The following is a 21,735-nucleotide window of genomic DNA, read 5'->3' on the forward strand; positions in this document are numbered from 1 at the left end:
AGGTCTGCAAGCGCGACAGCTTCTTGAAGAATCTTGCTGATTTAGGTGTGTGTGTGTCCGTGTGTGTGTGTCTGTGTGTGTGTGTGTCTGTGTGTCTGTGTGTGTGTCTGTGTGTGTGTCTGTGTGTGTGTCTGTATGCGTGTCTGTGCATGCGTTCACGCTTCCACAGGGCTGCCTCCCCCTGGTGCTGATGTTTGACATTAAAGAGGACATCGAGGTGGAGCCCCAGTGTATCACAGCCCTGATGGAACAGCTGGACGTCTTCATCAGTATCAAGCCCAAGCCAAAACAGCCCAGCAAGGTATGGCACCAAGCCCCGCATTCATACGGCACTAAGTGTTCCCAGCTCTCAGCAATGTGAAAATACTGCAGGCTCGTAGATTAGTTTTGTATGATTGTGCGCAAGAGCAGCCAAATGGTATTTTAAGTTGTGGGTCTTCGGAGACAACTTTGGAAAATCACTGCGCGAGTGCATGATTCTGATTTATAAAATCACTGACAGGGCTGCCATGATGTGTTTGTAGTTTGGTAATGTTAACCACAACACAGCCCTGGCGTCCCTATTGTGGGCATGTAATTATAGGCGGTATGTTTTCCAAAATGTTCAAAGAAATATCAAATCTTTTCAACAAAAGAAAAGATTATTTCGCTATTCATCATGAGACAATGTATATATAGGGCTTAAGTGGCTATTGTCCCGTAGTTTGGAAGATATTACAACTTGCTACCTTTTTGAATTTAGGTGCACCTGTGCAATATTCAACGCCCAGCCTATCGCTTGTGGTCCATGGTGCTGCTACACACAATGTTCATCAACGTACGGCTTGGCCTAATCCTGACCACCTTTTACCAGGTGTGGTGTCCCTTGGCCTCGCCCCCCCCCCCCCCGGGCCCTAAGCCCAAACCCAGACAAGCTGGTGTTTAGGTGCCAGGATAAACAGTGACCCATCCCAGAGCTCCTCTAGAAACCCTTCACTTTAACATTTTAATGAGGTGACAGCAGTAATCCAACAGGGCTTTTTCCCAAATGCACGCAGTTTGCCGCCGGGCTCCTGGTGCTTTGGCAAGACCAGTAAAGCAGGGCGTGGAGGCAGAAGCAGGGAGACGGATCGTGACTGGAATTCATTTGGCAAGGGGGTCTGGACCCTGGCAGGATGCAAGGAACCGAGACATGATTTGTGTGTCTTGAGTTCGATTTTCTTTTTATTTGATGTTATTTAGGAAATGGCACAGTTTATGGTAATGCCGGCCTGAAACCGTAGACGGCTTGAGACCCGTCCGAGTTTCCCTCAATTTCTCACGCCATAACTGAATTGGAAGTGGATAATCGGCCACCACTGGAAGATGCATGTTTCTGTCTCGTTTCTTTTCTTTTCTTTTTGTATTATTTTTCTCCCTCTGACCTTGTGTAACAGTAAATATTGCCTCATATTCTCAACACATCTCACATCGCTGAGTGAGATGGCTTTTTATGCAATTGATTAAGAAATGCTTTTACTTTCCCCCCCGTCCCCCCCCCCCGTCTCTCTCCCTCTCGTCTCCTGTCATGGTTCTATGTTTATCCTCCTAATCGGCACAATCCCTCTAACTTCCTTCCTCCCACCCCTTTCTGCTCCTCTTCCCCCCCTTTCACTCCCTGTCTGGAGCTTTCGTTCCCTACCCAATCTACATCTTTCTCCAACTCCTACCTTCATCTCTATCCACCCTCCCTTTTTCTGTTTCTCTGCAACCATTGCTCCCTTATCAATCTACACTGTGTTCAACCTCCCTTGTTTTCTAAAAACAATTCTCATCCCTTGATCAATCGCCTAACTCTTACTTTCTCTCTCTGTCTGTCTCTCGCTCTCTCTGTCTAACTCTCTCTCCATCCATGTCTGTCTGTCTGTCTCTCTCTCTCTCTCTGTCTCTTTCTCTCTATGTCTGTCTCTCTCTGTCTGTCTCTCTCTCTCTCTCTCTAGTCCGTGATAGTCAAGAGTGTGGAGAGGAACGCGGTAAACATGTACGAAGCTCGCAAGTTCCTCCTGGGCCTGGAGAACAACGGGGTGTTACTCTCCTCCTCCCCGTCGTCATCAGTTACCGCCTCCGCCACCACCAATGGCCCTTCCCCGTCCCTCATCTGCCCCGTTGGCCTGGACATCCTGGCCTCAGCTGGCCTGGGGCTCAGCACTCTGGGTAAACTCGTTATTTCTATACTAAATGCAGTTCAGACTGCAGTTCTTTCACATTGGTCACCCTGTCACACTTCTTTGACCTTGCTGCTACATTGTTCAAGAAGAGGGGGAGAGGACAAGGTAGGTTTTTGTGGTAGTTTTTTTTGTTTCGTCCTTCCTAATGACCAAAAAATTAAAGGTTTTTGTGGGAGAACTAATGTCCCCATCCATCAATGTCATGTCCACCTCTCTAGCAGTCACACACTCAGACAAGGAGAATCTTCTGCCTGTGGTGGGAAATGTATTGATGATATCTCCCTGCGAATGTGCCAGACTGTTCTTGAGGCTTGTTAGCGACTGCTTTGCTGTACAATGCACTAATCCTGATTTTCACTGTTCTGACGCAGATCTATTACCAAGCTATGAGTCATGGCACCGACGACTTCAAACGTTGTACAGTACAGAGTTGTTTTCTCTGGGAAAACGTAGGTCATTGTGACAGTATGGATTGCATGCCCAGAAGCCTTTCCCACATGTGCACGTCTTTTGATCAGCCAACCATCAGAATATAACCTCGGTGCAAATTTTATTCGCACTACAGTCAGATTGAATCACGAGTGAACTCACAAGCATATGTATTACTGCAATAAACGGCTGTGTTTGTGGAGGAGTTTACTTGTCTGTCTGTAGAAATGACCTCAATGTGAAGGAGTTCGCCCGGTCCAGCCAAGATCAGCTCTTGTGAAATGTTCTTTTAATGGAGACGTTTCATCCATGGTACTATGTGCCGTAATTTTCATATTGGCTGTCAAAACAATTGTGCCACATTCTCATTTCCAAAACAAAAACGGTAGTTTTACCGCTTCATACTTTAATTCTGGTACAGGAGAGATATTTTGGCATTTGACGTGGTGAAAAGCCTTTTCAATGAAGTATTGAGTGATGCGTCGCCAGAACAGAAAATAGTGGGAATTACGGACAGAATGTGCACTCAAGGCTGTAGTGTACTTCGCCAGTAGCCACTATCACAATTTATCTGACCAACATAAGAATAATAAGCAAGCATTAATAATATCCTCCAGTACGTGGAGCATGTAGGCTTATCTTTGAGAAAGTCTGCTAATCTGTGCACAGGCAAACATTGACATTACATCCTAGTACAGTAGAACCAGATTCTCCCTTTTCTTGTTTGAACACTGGGGCCCATGGGCAAAGTTCTGGACAGCCACATCCTGGTCTATAGTAATTGCTACATGCCTCCCTCCATCAGATTACAGCCCAGTGTGCCAGAAGAATCTCTAGCCTTATTCCTGGAGCCAAACTAGCCCCTTGTTAAACCCACAGACCTGCTTCTTTCTGTTTTCATACACAGTGTTTGGGCTGAGACACCGAGCAGCCACATAGTTGGTTTACTCAATAATATGGTGTCATTGAGTACGAGGAGATACAGGATATGTACTTTTTATGCCCGTGGCCTCGTAGATTTCAGGAATTTCTTCCTCCCATTTGCTGTCTGGTCGATGGCAATATGATGACATTCCAGTAAAATAGCTGGAGAGCCAGAGTGTGTAAATGTAACATGTGTTTAGCTTGAAAAATGGCCCCGCTCTTTGACAGGACCACCGTTGATCTCGTACTCTCTCTCTCTTTGCCGCCTCCCGTGCTCTCCCTCTCTCCTCCCTCTCCTCCCCTCCAGGTCTCCTGGGTGCGACGGCGGCCCACTCCCTGAGCAACTCCCCTGCCCCGAACTCCGTCCTCAACAGCTTGAACTCCTCCATGAATCCCCTGCAGACGGCCAGTCCCAACACCCAGACGCCTCCCCCTTCCCTCTGGCCCAGTTCCCTCACCAGCACCCAAGGTCTGTCTGTGACGGACACCACTAGTGTCTACCGCTGGCATTGGCCTGACTGGGTTTCTCTAAGAACATCTTGGCACTAAGATGGGTTTGGGAAAGCCCATGCAGCCCTAAGAAACCCCAGTGTTACTGTAACTGAACTCCGTTGGCCCTATATTACACCCATTGCAATACGGCGCAAAAGCGCACGCAAAGTGTCATTGCTGCGGTTGAGCTTTCCACGCCCAGTGCCGATGTTGTATGACTACCAAATGTACTTGGGCATATCTGTGCACCCATGGGCATGTTGGTCTTGAAATGAGGTGTAGTCTGGTGCACTGTTGGCGCATTGCTATCTTTGCAATAGCGATTGAACCAGCTCTGACCTGGTCTAAAGTCTAGCGCTGTATTCCCCTGCTATTTAAAGAACACATTAGTAGATTGACCCAATTTATATAGACGGGTTCTCAAAGCACGCACGCTGCATGCAATCAAAATCCATCTGAAGTCGACACAGCACACGCTCAACATGGTAGATGACATTGCTGAGAGACTCAGCATTGAGGTTCAAAAAATAATTTGTGATCCGGGTGAGATTATTATCCATGTATTGCATCGGCACTGACCAGTTTGCCGTGCTATGGGGCACCAAAAACATACATCATTTCCGTGCTCAGAAATGGCAGATAAACCATTTTCAAGCACTTGATTTGTCATTATTCCTATTAATTCAAAAAATATCACTATTAAAAAAAAAGTTTAAAAGTAGCCGCTGCTGTGTGTCTTTGCACTGAGAGTAGTGAGGAGACAGAGGGTCAGTTTGGTTCGATCTGTACACTCTTTGGAGCTAAATTAACACTTAATACTGTGCAGGTACAACATTCACTGACATACCTGTGTTTATATACATAAGTTATAGAAATAGTATTAAATAGATTAAAGGGCGATTTACTGTATCTCTGTTTTTTATTTTTTTACTGAAACAGGTTGTTCTATTGTGAGGAAAAATTAGACACTTCCCATTCTGTGTCTCAAGGTTCTGGAAAACTCCACCAGCCTCCCTAAAATGACACACTTTATGTAGAACAATAGCATTCAGGTTCAAAATGAAAGATTTTGCCCTTGAATTTTTTTTTCCTGTTATTATTCCAAAAACATATGCTTGCATGATGAAGAATGTTAGGTATCATAAACTGGAGCTTTGAACGCATCATTTAAACCAAATGGTCATAATATATTATTGCAACATAATTTTTTTTTTAATGGGTCCATGACTCATGAGGCCTGTGGACTTTTTGGGTGGCAAATACACAGTATGTAAGGGGAACAATTCCTGTCAACCACTGTGGAGACAAGGGGTTTCAATCCACCACGGTGCCTCCGGCCTGGCCCGGGCTGCGCAACAAACACAATTTGCTGTGTTCGAGGGTGGGAAGCTGGATGGGATAGGCGAACTCTGTCGCTGCACTAGTAGTTGGTCAGGGCACATATTCAGTGGGGAGCTGAACTGGAAGGAATTGTATGACCCTCCCTCCACATGCATTATGCCCACACGGTGAAACTCCTCACTGTTAGGTGAAAAGAAGCAGATTGACAACATCACTTGTCTCAGAGGAGAGGAGACACATGCTTGTCTACAGCCAGTAGGGGTCAGCAGCGACAAGGGACTCTAGTACAAGGAGACAATTGACAGAAACAACTAAAATTAGAGGAAAAAGTTGTGAAAATATAAAAAGATTTGGAAAAAATAAAACGCGTATCGAAGATAGTTCAGCCTAGATCAGATTTGCTAACAGTTTGATCCCTCTGCGTTGTCAGGCTTTTCATCTCAGCTGATGCTGCACCCTGCTGCACAGGCCACTCTGAGCAGCATCCTGCTGTCAGGGGTCCAGGGAATGCAGGGATACACCCAGAATACACCCTCTCCTCCACCCGGTCTGGCACCCATAGACAAGCAGCCCAATGGGGTCCCTGACTGCGCCAAGGGCCATGGACAACTCAACGGACATGTGAAGGTACAGGCAGAGGCCATCATATAAAGTAATTCACTGTGCACACAAAGACAGTGTGTGTGTGTGCACTGTGCACACAAAGACACAAACTTTTAGTTGGGACCCAAACTTGGGTCACAGGATATATCTATTAGGTTGTGGAATTGTGTACATTAACCTCTTCCAACCTGGCTTCCCCATGTTGGGCATGTCATTATAGACAAAATATTTTAAGGAATTTAAAAAACATATTGATTATTGTGAAAATAGCAGCTCACGATGTGATGGGTTGTGAGCTTGTAGATTGGCTATTTTCATATGACGGCACGCACAACAAAGTATAAAATAGGGCTTACACTAAGTGGCTAACCACTTAAACCCTATACTTAGTTGAGTCTATACTATGCCCCCTCCTCTTTTCACCCGACACTAAATATTTTCACCGAAAGTTAGCCCCAGAATAGGGACGCTAGTGTTCAATGGACACAATGCAAATACTTGAGCCAAGTAATGAAAAAAGACTACCGGTATGTTGATTTTAAACACTACGTTGACTAATCTCTATGTTTTAAATGTAATTTTCTGATGCTGATAATTACATATTGCATTTGGTATGTACTTTTAAGAGCAGGCTTAGTGTGCCTTGAATCTTGAAGCTTTACAGTTACAATAGTTTTTTGTCAGCTGTATCACTTTAGCTTTTTTTTGTGCACTAATGCTTCATGGCTTTCTTCAGCTTTTAATTATTAAAACATGGCGGTTGTCAGCAGTCAAGTACTACAATGGGTTAGGTCCCGACAAGCATGGATCAATATTTCGGTGTCATTGCTGAAAACGTTTGTGTGCACCTTATCTAAAGCAAGAAACTTGCTTTCATGTTTATTTCATATGACCGTGTCTCATGTGCATCTGTATGCATTTGTATCTAGCATCCTAGCTCAGTCTATGGCAGAATATCCACTGCATCTCTGGCAGAAACCGTTTTGAGCCCAACCCAGTGTGACTCCGTCCAGGAGGCCAGTGGACACAACCCATCAGAACCTCGCTCCAGCAAGTCCAACCCAGACGAAGGTATAGTACCCCTCTGACCTGAACCACACAGATAGACCTTGTCAATTCCAGCACTGTTGGCTTTATTGTTTCTGGATGTTTGACATACAGTATTGTCAAAACTGTGTAAAAACTGTGTAGCACATCTTGCCCTACTGTACATTGCAATTAATTCCTAATGCTTACCTGAGAGTGAAACAACATTTTGAACGTGTGGGTATTTTGACTCTGGAAGAGAGTCCTGGACAGTCTATGCATAATTTACTTCAACCCACTGCAGCCAGCCTTTATGTAACCTTTAAAACTACAGTACTTTTAAGTGGCGGAAATGCCCTGAATGAACGTATTCATATTTAGCAATTCTCTGCGCGTGGCACACATAGGTCGGCAGCGGCATCTCTCCCCCTTCTCTGACAGTGTTTATGGGGCTGGAACGGAGACAGATTAACTGCTGGTCGACCAGTGGTTCAGAAAGGCCCTCAATTTCCCCCTGGTTCTTAACACGTGCGGTTTCCCCTCCAACCATTCCCTCTCTCACGCGTCTCACTTTACCGTCGTGTTTTCCTGAGCCAGTCTCCTCTGGTGCGGCGTGTCCCAGTAAGGTTTCCTCTGCCGTCTCCTCCTCCTGACCGCCTCCTGTGTCCCTGAATGTGTTTGGACTGGCTGGGTGCAGCCCGGCACGACTCTCCTCTCCCCTCCCCAGCTCTGCTCTGTTGGGCGAGGGAGGCCGGCAAAGCAGTCCAACATAAAACCAGAGAAAGCATCATTAGTTTGACTGACATCATATTATTTTACGCTAACAGAGGGGGGGGGCACAAGCTACGCTTGCAAATGCACGCTTGCACAAACCCATATGAACACAGAGAAGCTTGTGTATTGGTTTGTAGTTGCACTCATTGCCCCACTCGTCCATGCTCGTGCATTCGGGAATGCCTATGTGCGTGCGCACACACACACACACACAAACAAACGCATACTCAAACGCACACTCACGAATCACGATGTCCTGCACATTCATACACACCATGTACAGTATGAGCAGGTTACTGGCAGGATGAAAGCAGTAAGGGAAAATCCTCTGTAATTGCTGCTTCTCAGTTCTTAATTAATCCAGGTGCCAACTGAGACTTTTCACTTACATGCACACACACACCCGCATACACTTTTACATGCGCACACACACACGTACCACTTTATAGTGAGTGAGTCAGTCGCAGGTGCTGAGAATCGACCGTGCTGAACTACATGCATGGCGTGGAATGGAAAATGAGAAGAAACATGAGAAATATTTTGACCTTGGTTGTCATAACACTGTCACTTCTGAGTGTTTCTTTAAAGACAGTTGTAACCTTTGTGTCTCCGCTTTCCCATTGCTTAAGTGGGTTAGGAGATGAACGCATGAAGTGGAACAAAACAGAATATAATTTTAACATTATGTTAATGTTTTGTTTTCGTTCTTTCTTTCCCCAGGCTCTGACACGTTTGTGGAGGTGGGCATGCCCAGAAGCCCCTCCCACTCGGCCAATGGCAACGAGCTGAAACAGATGCTGGCTTCCTGTAAGACGTCGTCCGGGAAACGACAGGCCGTGGAGCTCCTGCAAGGCACCAAGAATTCCCTTTCCCATCTACAGTATGTTGGAATGAACAGGTCGGTACTAGAACCAGTGGTGGAAGAAGTACTAAAATGTTTTACTTAAGTAAAAGTATCAATACTGCAATGTAGAAAATACTCTGTTACAAGTAAAAGTACAGAATTAAAAATTTACTTGAGTAAAAGTACAAATGTACTGGTATCAAAATGTACTTAAAGTACCAAAAGTAGAAAGTACTCATTATGCAGAATGTCCCATTTCACAAGTTTTCAAATGTATGAAAATCTTAAGAAAATAGTAGATCTACAAGCTCACAATGCCTCGCATCGCAACGCATTGTGAGCTTGTAGATCGGCTATTTTCAAATGGCCGAAATGTATATAGGGCTGACATGGTTAATGTATGTTTTGTATTCATCAAAATCTACAAAGTAATTACCGGTAGTAACTTAAGTTTTCAAATAATTGTAGTGGAATAAAAGTACAATATTTGCCTCTGAGTTGTAGTGGAGTAGAAGAAAAAAAAACTCCAGTAAAGTAAAAATGCCTCAAAATTGTACTCAAGTACAGTACTTGAGTAAATAAATGTACTTTTGTTACTTTACACCACTGACTAAAACAAATACATTATGTTGGAATCAACAGGTCATTACTAGAACATCTACAGTATGTTGGAATGAACAGGTCGGTACTAGAACATCTACTTTATGTTGGAATGAACAGAACTAGAACAAGGTTCTTTGTTGAACATCTTTGGATGTTCATTCTAACTTAATTAGCCAATAAAAACAAATCAAGGCCCTTTGTGGTGAGATTGTTGTCTTTGCAGAGGTCAAGACTTAATGGTCATTGCTGGAAGTTGTGTCTCAAGAGCCAATCACATTGTTGAAACACGAGGCTACAAGTTGTGTTGTAAACTATGCATGTAAAAAAAAAAACTATGTTAGTTTCATCTAACAGTGTTTAATCTATGTATTGAAGTGTCCAAATATTAAGATGACCTTTTAGTTGTTTTTTTAATTTGTTTTTTTCACGCAATGCAGCCAGTTAAATTAAGTGGAATTAAAACGACACTGTAGCATGGTCGCAAGTCTCACAGAGGGGTAACATTAAATGCATGTTTTACTGTATATCTATAGCAGAATACAATGGAACTCTCTTGGAATTTAAATCAATCTCCTGGAGAATCCGATTGCATTGAAGGATTGTGTGAAATACAATTGCTATAAATTATGGATGAAATACTACTATAATCTTATTTGACATTCGATAAGCAGACAAGGCCAGAGACAACCAGTGATCCACACAGAGAAATATGAATTACAGCCCAGTGCCACACTGGGGTTTTATACATTCTGTAGAACTCACTCTACAATGTATAGAGACACAAGCTTTTAAAGAATTGCATGCCATATAAATTGAGCCCTCCAAACTTTCCTTAGACAAACAACCTTGCGTTTAGACAGCCTCATCCTATGCATCCATAACAATCAAATTACCATGGAGGTTGAAATTAAATTTACAGTTACATTAAGTAACGAGAATAAAAAGGAATCTGGCACAGCATGTCACACAGTGCTATTCTTTGCCTGTACTACTTGCCACACGTGAACCATTACTCAAATGTTTAATCCTGACTTTATCTTACAAATGTCCTCACATGCAATCCAAACAGTTCCGACTGCCTCCTGTCAGACCCTGAGTCCAGTCCATCAGACAGTCCTGTGGCAGATAAGAGGGCGCCAGGGAGCGAGCGGGCGGCAGAGAGGGCAGCACAAATGTGTGAGAGAGAGATGATCCAGTCCGCCTTTGCCAACATGCAGGTATACACAGACATAGTATGTAAACACATACACGAGTAAATAGAAATGGACACACTGGTTCTACATTTTATTGGAAGTCAATGATGACAAACTAGAGACTGCCTAATGTCTTTTCAGGCTTTCGACTATGAACAGAAAAAGCTGTTAGCAACCAAAGGTAAGTGCTGATCCGTCTCCTCTATCTCATGACTATTTACCTTTTGCGTAAATCCGTTGTAGTTGTTGGGCATCTTGGTGACTGAAGTGAGATAAAACAAAGATCACAGATTGAATCCTCAATACAGCCAACATCTCTAGCTCAACATCTTGTTTCTAAACACGTTATACCAAAAGTAATGGCTGAAAACATGTTAAAAGACTGAACTGTGCAGTACTGAGTTGTGGAGTTAGACCATTTAAACAGTTTTTCACTGTTTTTGAGTTAATGATTTTTGGGCGGGGCTGAAATCATAGCTTGATGACACACTGTAGCCATATCCCAGTGTGTCACTGTGTTCCGCTGGAGGAGTACAGCTCTCTCTCACACACACACGCACGCGCACACACACACACACACACACACACACACACACACACACACACACACACACACACACACACACACACACACACACACACACACACACACACACACACACACACACACACACACACACACAGCTGGCAGGCAGGCAGACACTCAAAGGAGAAAAGTTCAACTCCTTAGAACCTATAGTTCTATAGCTCCGATTTTTATATAATTAAAAAACGGATCAAGCAATTGTCACCATTCTGAATTTCCAAAAATAGAAAATATGTATTTTGCTTTTTATATGAAATAATTACCAAGGTGCTGACCTCAGAGATCTCATAGCTGACTGCAGCCATGGCTTCAGATCTTTGTTGTATGTGACACTTGAGAGAGACTGCACCTCTCCCTCGAATGGGCATGGTTTCAGTACCATCAGCGTTCAGAGCCGATGATGCTTGTTTTTCAAGATTTTTAAACCAAATTTTACACACTGGCCTTTTTTTGTATTTCAAATTTGGCTTGGTGGTTAAAACACATTATTCTGTGGTGTGACAAACTTAAAATACATATTATTGCTGCTTTACAGGGTATTTTGAGTCATGTGTTGTGTTAAACTGCCCTTGAGAAAGACTGCATGAAATAAAATGTATAGAAATGTTATGAAAAAGCATTGTGTGTGTGTGTGTGTGCGTGTGCATCCTCTAGCCATGCTGAAGAAGCCAGTGGTAACTGAGGTACGAACCCCCACCAACACATGGAGCGGCCTGGGCTTCTCCAAATCCATGCCAGCAGAAACCATTAAGGAGCTCCGCAGGGCCAACCATGTACCCTACAAACCCAGCATGAGCACCACCTTTGAGGTAGTAGAACCCAAGTCCTCATTATGTAGCCAGGACTCTCATTCTATACTATTGAGTATAAGTTATAGTTCTATGCCATTTGAGTGTGAGAGTCTATAAAAATTAATGAATGAGTGTAAGAGTCTATACCAATGGGTATATGAGTCTCTACCAATGGGTATATGAGTCTCTACCAATGAGTGTAAGAGTCTATACCAATGTAAGAGTACCGGTAGTTGGCACAGATTAAGCTCTTAAGTTGGGAGAACCGAATGCCAGCAAGGGACGAATGGGAACCAAAAGGTTGAGGGTACTAGGGGAACTTAAACTGTGTGTGTGCATGCGTGTGCATTTTACTGTGTATACTAAAATGTAACTTGAGTTAAACTATTTAGAATTATCATTATAAAGTCAATAAGTGGCAGTCCCAGATAGCGATCCTAGTGACTGCTTACACAGTAAACCTGTAAAGGTCCATTTGTACACTGATGGAGTTACAAATGGATAAATTAACACTGAGGATTTTACTGTGTCCGTTTTTGGAGTCATCCGTTAATCCGACTGGTCTCCCTCAGGGCTCCCCCCTGTCCATGTCCAACTCCGGCAGCCGAGAATGCCTTGGGAACGGCAGCGACTCAGACAACTGGCGAGACAGGAACGGACTCCTGGTCGGCCATGCTGAATTCCCCATCCCCGTTGGCAGCCCCAAGAGGAAGCAGAACAAATCTGGTCAGCTTATCATCTTTTGCAGTAACTGTATATCTACTGTAGCGGCTGCAAGCATTAGCAAGTACCCGAAGAGCTTTGAGGACCACAGTGACACCCATTATGGATGTGAATTAGTTCATTTTAGTCTTCCAAGTACCATCGATTAACCTGGAAACATCAGCATTATAGCATAATTCTTTGTGACAGAGTAATAAATTAAAACTAAATTAACCACTTTTCTGCCCATAATTACGTGCCCAAAATAGGGCTGCCAAGCTGAAATGTGTTAACATAATGATTGATTGATTACAACAAACCTTTGTAAGTCACTTGAATTCTAAGGGGTAAAAAAATGTAACTTTGGAGAACACACGATCAAGACATTATTGAATTGGTTTGCTGCATTTTCCTCCGCAGCAGTTGAGAAAGCTGCCATTTTAAGTGCAGCTTGCTAATGCTGCTTTGTTGGCAATCTGATACCAGAGAGGTCTCATTGATGAGTTCACCTCAGAGAAAAACACTACCCACTCAATTACACTTTCCAATGTTTCATTTTGAGCACACTGACAGATGCTTCAGTGGCATGGAAGTGTGAAGATCATTCTGACAGTTAATGTGTGGTGTGTGTGTGTGTGTGTGTGTGTGTGTGTGTGTGTGTGCGTGTGCGTGCGTGCGTGCTGCATCCTACACACCTGTACTTGCACTGAAGTTCAAGGAAACTGCTACCATATCAGTGAGGCTACTGAACCTCACTGAGTCTCTAACTGAACCTGTTATTGTCCTTCTCAAAATGTGTATTCATATTATGACAAATATTCTGTGTTGCGTGGTAACAGCTACCAATTTTATATTTATAATATAGACGGACAGACAGACACGCACATAGAGATTCCAGGCTTTAATAGATGAACACAGTATATGTGTTGAAAGATCAAATTTGATCACATACTGTATAATAAATAATAGTTTTGTTTTGTGTTGTTTACAGCTGCAGAGCACTACCTCAGCAGCAGTAACTACATGGACTGCATCTCTTCTGTGACCGGCAGCAATGGATGCAGCCTAAACCTGAATTCATCTCTCAAAGGCTCTGACCTGCCTGAGCTGTTCAGCAAGCTGGGCCTGGGGAAGTACACTGACGTGTTCCAGCAGCAAGAGGTATCAAGCATCACTGAGAACCCACCTCAGTGCCTTAGGCATACCGATATGAAAAATAATGCAAATATTATGATATGTTTTGCCATGGATAGTAGAGCCAGGCCGATGTATCAGCCATTATTTGACTTTTTTTTATGACATTGGTATCGGCAATTATGCAGCTGACGTCTACCCTAATTTGGGCCTGTCATTATACATTACATTACATTACATTACAGTCATTTAGCAGACGCTTTTATCCAAAGCGACTTACAATAAGTGTATTCAACATAGGTAGGGAACGAAAACTACTAATCACCAGAAGTCTTTAGTGCATTTTCTGCAAAAACAAGCAACCAAGAGTATACCTAGCGCTAAGGTAAAAGTGCAATATATCAGCTACCTATTTCGTTAAACAGATGAGACAAAATAGCTAAATCAAATGAGCATGAGCTAAAACAAATAAGTGTATCGACTAAACAAGATCCAATAAACAATACAAAAATAGAAAACAAGCGTTCGTACAACTAGTTAACAAGTAGGTCAGGCAGAGAGGAAGGGTAGTGTTTCCTGAAGAGGTGGGTTTTCAGCCTGTGGCGAAATATGGGCAGTGACTCTGCTGTCCTAACATCAGTGGGAAGTTCATTCCACCACTGTGGGGCCAGAACAGAAAAGAGTCGTGACCGTGTGGATCGGTCAGAAGGACCCTTGAGTGACGAGGCAATCAGTCAATTATAGGCGAAGATTTTCAAAACGTTTCAATAGCCAACTTACAATATCACACTGTATTGCGTTGCGATGCCTTGTGAGCTTGATCAGCTATTTTAGAATTTTCTATTTTTGAAAAACTGAATAGATTTTTCTTTTCTTCTTTTCCTTTTTAACAAAATATTGGTAAAAACATTGGTAATCGGTGGGCTAGGACTCGAGCATCGGTTCTAATGGATAGCTGTCTTAATACAATATTTGCGATAAGGTCTGCCTGTATTATTCAGTTAGGCTTCATCTTTACTAGAGCATTGGCAGTACTTATTGATGGCAGTGTGATGGTAGTGTTGACTGTGGTTGAATGTGGATTCCAGATTGACCTCCAGACGTTCCTAACTCTGACAGACCAGGACCTGAAAGAACTGGGCATCACCACATTTGGAGCCCGGAGGAAAATGCTACTTGCCATCTCAGGTACATTATTATTGTTCAAGTTAAATTCTATGGTGCTCCCATAGTGTAATCTGTAATGAATAGAGTGCCAACCATAATTGCAACGGCCCTGGTTTGATTTCGGTGACCTGTGTTGCTCTCTCCCCTTTCTGTATCTCCATCTGTAAAATCATCTGAAAAGTGTAGGGTTGAATAGCACAGGGAACTAGTTCACCGCAAGTGTAGGTTTTTCTTCCATTTATGGAACATAATCAGAATCAGAACGGAGCAGTAATTGTAGGGAGAGACAAGAGGAGTGGAAATGGTGAAACTAAGACATTTATGATTGATTGATGCTTCACTGCGTCATTGGAGTACTGAAGAAAGTTGAGGCCAGCTCAACTTTGATTTGTAGCACGACACACAGCAATAAGTGTCGGGCATCACTGAGTAGCTTCATGTCACTGGCTTCCATTGAAAATGACTTGTAGCCTGTTGATTTGAAATGTGAGTGCAGCATAAAGGTCGTTACACTGGAGTGTTTATTTTGTGTGTTTAATTTGCATTCATTTAAACTGCTGTTTGTGTCATGAGTACATCCACATAGAACGCACAAATACGTCACCATACACTTATTTTGTATTTGTTAGCCTATGTTTCTGTTGTTTGCTATGCAATTACACATAGGCTGAATACAGTATATTCTGTTTTCTGTCCAACCACCTTACATAACATTGGATATAATTTCACATAGTTTCATCATGATGACGTGCGTAGCCTGCAACAAAAGGATTACAACCTCACTAGTACATTATTGTACAAGGAGATTTCCTTAAAATTAACTTAACATTTACATTCTATATTATGCTGATATTGATTATTTAAGGGGTGTCTTATGCCTAGAATTAGATAAAGAAGTTGTATAGTTAATTTGGTCCCTATTCTCTGTTAGATAAATTATGCATATTGACATACCCTTTTTGTTCGCACAGTATCCCATAAAAGCTAGAACCGCATCTCTGTACTGTTCAAGTACAGAGATGAAAGCAGAAATTCAGAAGAAAATGTATATTCTGGGTAGTTTCTGTACATGTGTAAGAATTGCACAGCCATATCCACATAGAATTATTACACAACCTGGGTTGTCACACAAGCACTACAGCACTCTGAGCTCAACCTCCTCCTTTGGTGTGGGAGGTCATGGCATCAGCTCACTGTTCTCTGTCTTGATAATCACTGCTGCCAGCTAGACCGTGGGCCCTGCCAACTTTCAGATGCAGTGTGAAATTAGCTTATATGGTTTTCATTAATTACTTGTAGAGTATTATATCTGCCACATGCCTGTGTGGCACCCAGTCACATACAGTATCTAGTCCAAGACTTGTCAAAACTGAAGCAGAAGTAATTTATTCTGCCATGTGGATTTGAAAGTCAGAAGAGGCTCTTTTTTTTATCAGCAAACCATAGTAGAGCAGTTCAAGCCGCTGTTTTCTCACTACCATTGCTGTTGTGACTAAGTTATCTTGTAAAAATAACGTTCAGTTTTATGCCCCCAGGAGTAGATGGGAGTTAGACAAATTCTTATCAGATGAGTGCATTGTTATTGATATTGCTCCCCTTGCAGCAGCTGCCTCGTTATATTGACAGACTCCGTTCTTGTTGTTGAATTTAAAATACATGTAATGGTTTTCACAGTTCATTACAAATGTCATTATTTGGACATATTGTGGCGTGAGTTTAGAGTTTGCATAATATTTGTTTTATCATGTTATTGTTGAGATCAGGAGCTTTGAGACATTGATCTGCTGTTAACATTCTGTTCAAAAAGACTAAGAAAATAATTAATCAGAGGCCGGGTTTGACAGCAGGACTGTTGGAGAAATGTTCATGCGTGGCCAACATGGTGATTATTGCGGAAGCAGAGAGGGGGCCTCAGGGCCACAGTTTGGTTCCATTTCTGTGCTGTGTAGCCAGGAACAGGTCAATGCTGATCACTGCTGAAAAGATTTCACACATATTAAAAAACGGAACAACGCTCTCCCTTCTCTCACCACTCACTGTCTCTATATCCTTCATCAAGTCTCAATATCTCCTTTCAAAAAGAGATGGAGTGCCAGTCAATTTGGTCCAGGTTTGCACTTCCAGTATGTATGCCAATGAAAAGAGAAGTTGGAATGAGCTACTGTACCTGTCTCCGATAATCAGACTGAAGGTTTTTGCTGGCAGGGACAGAGACACGGCCATCATGTGAATAATTCACAGATGCGGGGTTGTTGTGTTGACATATTTTCATGAACGTATTTTGACCGGCCTGCAGGGCAATCTGACATGCAAAACCAGGTGGCTACAAAAAAAGACAAAATTGGTTGACGTGAGCCATCCTGTGGCAATTTGATTGCAATTTTCTTGTCTGTGTCAATCGAGTCATACCACAAGGAAAACACAATTAATATGCTCCCTGGTTGTATTTTTTCCAATCACATCTTGGTCCACTATAGTTTACATAACATCATGATTACAGTCAGTCACATCAGAACTGTCAAGAATTCTCTCAACAGAAAACATACTGTGTTTTTGTGGAATTCTTTTTTTATTTTTGGTTTTTTTTTGCCTTTATTATTGATAGGACAGTAGGCTGACAGGAAATGGGGAGAAAGAGATGGGGAGTAACACGCAGAAAAGGCCGTTTGGATTAGGACTCGAACCCGCGACGCACTGTCAGGCTACATTGTAGCCTAGGTGCCCGGACCGCTACGCCAGCGGTCTGGTCCTGTGTAGAATTATTTTATCATGCATCCTGTGACTGAGGGTTTTGCGGTTTTCTTTTCTTTTCTTTTTTTCCTGCAGAGCTAAACAAGAACCGGAGGAAGCTGTTTGAGCCTCAGCCGCCCAATCCCATCAGGTCTTCTTTCCTGGAGGGGGGTGCCAGCGGTCGTCTCTCTCGCCAGTTTCACGCAGACATGGCCAGCATCAGCGGCCGGTGGTAGGAGCCCCCAGACCCTCCATGCTGCCCCAGAACTGTCCGTGATAGAGACCAAGCCTCCAGTGCCTTTCTCTAGACCTCAATAGCCCAGGATTCAACCTGCCCTGGCTAGTTGTGGTCTTCTACCCTCGAGCTGAACCAAGACTTGTTCTACTTGTTGCCAAATGAAAAAAAAAGCCATAGTTTAACCTGAAGTGCCATTAAGGAAGAAGAAGGGATTTCTCAGATATATGAAGTTGATGCAGTGTTCAATGCATCTATCTGAAGCATTTATATGAAGGTTGTTGTACAGTAGTTCTGGAAAAAAGGGTACTGTCCAGTATTTTGTCCACTTTTTTGTTGAAGGGAACAGGCAGAATGATTAGTACAATCGATTTCCACATTGATACAATCTACATTAGTTGTATTCCGTTGTGTCAATGACATGCACTTTAACAATGCTAGACTTTTGTTGTTTAATGTCTGCCGAATTGTCCTGTTTTTTTTTTCTTTTTTGTTTTTTTTCTTTGGTTTTTCTCCTTTATTTGTTTTGATTTTGGTTTATTTGCTGACAAAAAGTTACTGTTAAGACTGGTCAGAAAAGCAAATAAACCTTATGTTTAAAAAAAAACAATGCTATACTTTTGCCTGTGAAAGCCTGATTCCTTAGATTGGAATGATGGTTACCTATGCATTTGTTTTATTAACTCGAAGCACAGATGTATTTTGTACCTAGCCAAATGTAAGCACTTAACCAGTGAGATTAGGGCGTTGTGAAACCAAGCGGAAACCAGGTCATCATACCAAAGCAGTGACATCATCGAACCTTAACATAGACACCAAAAAATATATCATCGTTGACCTTTTGACCTTTGGCTGGCCTCAGTGTTTTGTGATTGGTGGACATTCCTCTGATGTTTTCTGTGTCCAGCAACGGGCTCCTGCAGCTGTCTTGCAGTTAAAACAAAACAAAATCTAATATTTTGTACTCGTGTTACGATTTTTATTTTTGTTTTTATTTTTTATTATAATTTTAGGGGAAGGGGAGGAATGTTTAACGGTAATCAGTTTACATATATATTTTGTATGGTTTCCTTTTTTTTATATGTTCATGAATGAGTTCCTATGATTTGTAATTAGATTATTATTAGTGACTTTGATAGCTTTTTTTTTTTGCCCCATAATCTGTGGAGCCGTTATATGGCTGCGCCATTAGACAGCAGCTGAGCGACGAGGCAATTAGTCCGAGCGCTACAGGCCTCTCTCTCTGATTGTGTCAATAGGCATCTTTCTGTGGTTCTGTTCCTCTTCTGTTTGTTGATAGTATGTGGCCTTTTGTCTTGTTGATGGTATTTGTCAGTGTTGGCCTCTCTGTGGCCCCCTCTGCGTGCATGGAATCTGTGTGTTTGAAACACTTCATCTATGCTAGAACTGAGTGCCTTTTGTCTTCCTCACCTCTCACAGTCTCACTGAGAGTGGGGAAAACATCCCTTTAGAAGTGTTAACCAAGTCCAGCCATCGCGTTTGTTAGTGAAAAGTGCCAACATAAATTACTAGTACTTCAGCAGGGAGTAGTTAATTTACATAGAAAGAATAACATTTGTTCTAAACTTGACTGACATTACTTCCCAGCTTGGAGGTACCATCACAGAATACTCTTAGCCATGTTAGATTCATGTGATAGCGTCTTGAATACGTTTCATTTATGCTTGGTCCACTTAATCAACAGAACCATGCTATTTCAAATGATAAATAGAAGTCTAGAATTTTCTAGTCATTTGTGCAATCTAACATGTGGAAATCTTTGAAAAGATTGAGCTGTGCTTGATGAAGTAAGCAGCAGCAGCAGTGTTTATAGCGTCAAAGCTTGTGCCTGTTCTGGGCTTTTGTTGTATGTTCAGTTTTGAAAAGGAAACATCCTTCCTGAGGGTTCATTAACTTTGGATGACTCCGAAATGTATTTCTTTGTGCAAGCTCTCAAGATTCATCTGTGGATTTAGCTTTGAACTGATCCGTTTCCCCCAAATCCCAAAGAATTTTGAGTGTTCTTAAAGTATCAGCTGCACTTAAGTGAACTGGTCCAAGCATCATCGTGGAATATTAGATTTTATGAAATCTAATTGAATGTCTATGTAGTACAGCAGGAACAAAGACTAATTAGGACGGTAGAAATTACTTATCTTTTTGGTAAATGTGAGTATTATGTGTAGTTAAGTAAGTGGAAGACATTTCTGAGAAGCGTATATGAACACTAATGAATCTGTAACTGTTCTAAGCAATTGCAGTAACAGCCATGAACCATTACACTCACAGAGGGCAGTCAGTCGCTCATCTGTGCAAGCATCAATTCCCCGTTTCAGTGATAACATTTATCACTCGTCCCATAACCACTTCTCATGCTAACCTCTCGTCCGATTTGAGCCATTCTCAATGTGGTTGTCAAGAAAATAACGTTATGTTAAATAATATTGTGACATGGTTGCTATTGCTAACCAGGAATTTGTTTTTCTTAATTTTTTTTCCTTTTAAGTTTTATAGAAAGATGGAGGGGCAGTAGCTAATGTAGAAAGGGATTCTTTATCTTGAGAGGAAACCCAGGGCTTGGTCGCCACCCCACTCATCATGGTACTAAGTGAAAATGTTGGAGCACTGTTTCTCTCAGTGTCATGACTCGTGTTCCTGCCTAGCAGACATTTGTTTTCGTCCGGGCCAAGTGTCACCTTGTTTGGATGTGTTTTGCTCACAGGGCAATATAGGTTCTAGTCTTATCAAGTGAATGTTGTTTAAAACAAAACAGAAAAAATAATAAGATAATTATTGATGCATCTTATTGCAGATTAATGAAGGGTCTTGTTTTGTAGTCAGAAGCGTTTACTGCTTATCTAGTCTATGCCCTTGATTGAATGGAAATTATGTCTTTAATTTGTTGTGTGTTAGTCACACAGTTGTTGTTCCCAAAGGGATTCATTTGTAAGGGTCTACTTTGTACTGCATTAGACCAAATGGTACATTTACGATGAATGTAAACCACTAAGGAACTAATGTAATGCCTATACGACTTTTCGTCTCATGCAGCTGTTTGTGTGTGAGAAAAAGGTACAGTTCTGCTCAAGGTTCCACAGAAGAATTCAAGAGTAAACATTGCATTTCTGGCCATTGCTCTTTTCCACTGTGTCATCTGTTGATGCAACTGTTGTTATTCTAACTGTATTTGTAGTGCAGATATATTCATTGGGAGGAAGTTTTGGTGTAATTGTGAAACGGGCAAAAAAATAAATGTTTGTTCAAACATTGAAATTCTATTACAGTACAAAGTAAATAAATGTATACAGACCATGTTTGTCTTGTTTGACCTTACTACTATATATGTTTATACTTTATATTACCGATATTATTCACTAGATGCACAAGGAACGTTCACCAAGACCATATTGAAGTGACTTTATCCTAGCCTACTATAAGCTGAAGATGTTGCTATTAACCACATGTTTTCTGCTTTCTTTAGAATTGACAGTATACTGTTTTATCATGTATACATATGTCAAACTACCACAGGCAAATGTCCATTACATGTGATGTAATGGACTAAGCTCCATGTGAACATATTGTTAAATAATTGAACAGACCCTGCAAACTCCTCTCATACTCTTTATTATCATTAATAATCCAATCCCACCTGGGTGTGATTGCTGTCAGAGCCTATGAGCCCCCTAATCCACAGAGCCTGGACGTGTCCAATTTTACAGAATTAATCGACTTTAATAGAAACACACCAGGACAGAGAATATTCTGCATACAAGAGAACAATTCTCACACTAAAGTATGATTCTAAAGCATATTTTTCCTTGCTACCTGTCCACTATGACCCTTGTTTCAGAGAGTATTTCAATCTCACCAATGTAAATTGTTCAGTTGTAGTGGGTTGGTTTCCCTCCGGGGTGAAAGATTCAGTCAGCACATACAGTAATCAATTCCCCCTGTAATGAAATCAAGGCTGGG

The 21,735-nt window shown here is 42.0% G+C and overlaps 1 protein-coding gene across 3 annotated transcripts in view; it reads left to right on the forward strand.

The window, feature by feature from the left end:
- Nucleotides 1-21,065, forward strand: part of bicc1a (BicC family RNA binding protein 1a) — an 84,679-nt gene extending 63,614 nt beyond the window's left edge. The window contains exons 9-23 of one of the 3 annotated variants that reach the window (XM_080449886.1): nt 170-301; nt 1,959-2,172; nt 2,558-2,635; nt 3,847-4,008; nt 5,803-5,999; nt 6,905-7,046; nt 8,496-8,641; nt 9,275-9,300; nt 10,292-10,439; nt 10,557-10,596; nt 11,656-11,810; nt 12,365-12,518; nt 13,486-13,655; nt 14,717-14,816; nt 17,622-21,065. In XM_080449886.1, the coding sequence (XP_080306012.1) occupies nt 170-301; nt 1,959-2,172; nt 2,558-2,635; nt 3,847-4,008; nt 5,803-5,999; nt 6,905-7,046; nt 8,496-8,641; nt 9,275-9,300; nt 10,292-10,439; nt 10,557-10,596; nt 11,656-11,810; nt 12,365-12,518; nt 13,486-13,655; nt 14,717-14,816; nt 17,622-17,761 (2,004 nt within the window). In that variant the 3' untranslated portion in view covers nt 17,762-21,065. Of the gene's footprint in view, nt 1-169; nt 302-1,958; nt 2,173-2,557; nt 2,636-3,846; nt 4,009-5,802; nt 6,000-6,904; nt 7,047-8,495; nt 8,674-9,274; nt 9,301-10,291; nt 10,440-10,556; nt 10,597-11,655; nt 11,811-12,364; nt 12,519-13,485; nt 13,656-14,716; nt 14,817-17,621 lie in introns of all 3 variants that reach the window. The other 2 variants (XM_080449885.1, XM_080449887.1) reach the window with 2 other exon arrangements.
- The last annotated feature ends 670 nt before the right edge of the window (nt 21,066-21,735 follow it).

The sequence above is a fragment of the Gymnoscopelus braueri genome, assembly GCF_963280865.1.
Source record: "Gymnoscopelus braueri genome assembly, chromosome: 14".
Lineage (NCBI taxonomy): Eukaryota > Metazoa > Chordata > Actinopteri > Myctophiformes > Myctophidae > Gymnoscopelus > Gymnoscopelus braueri.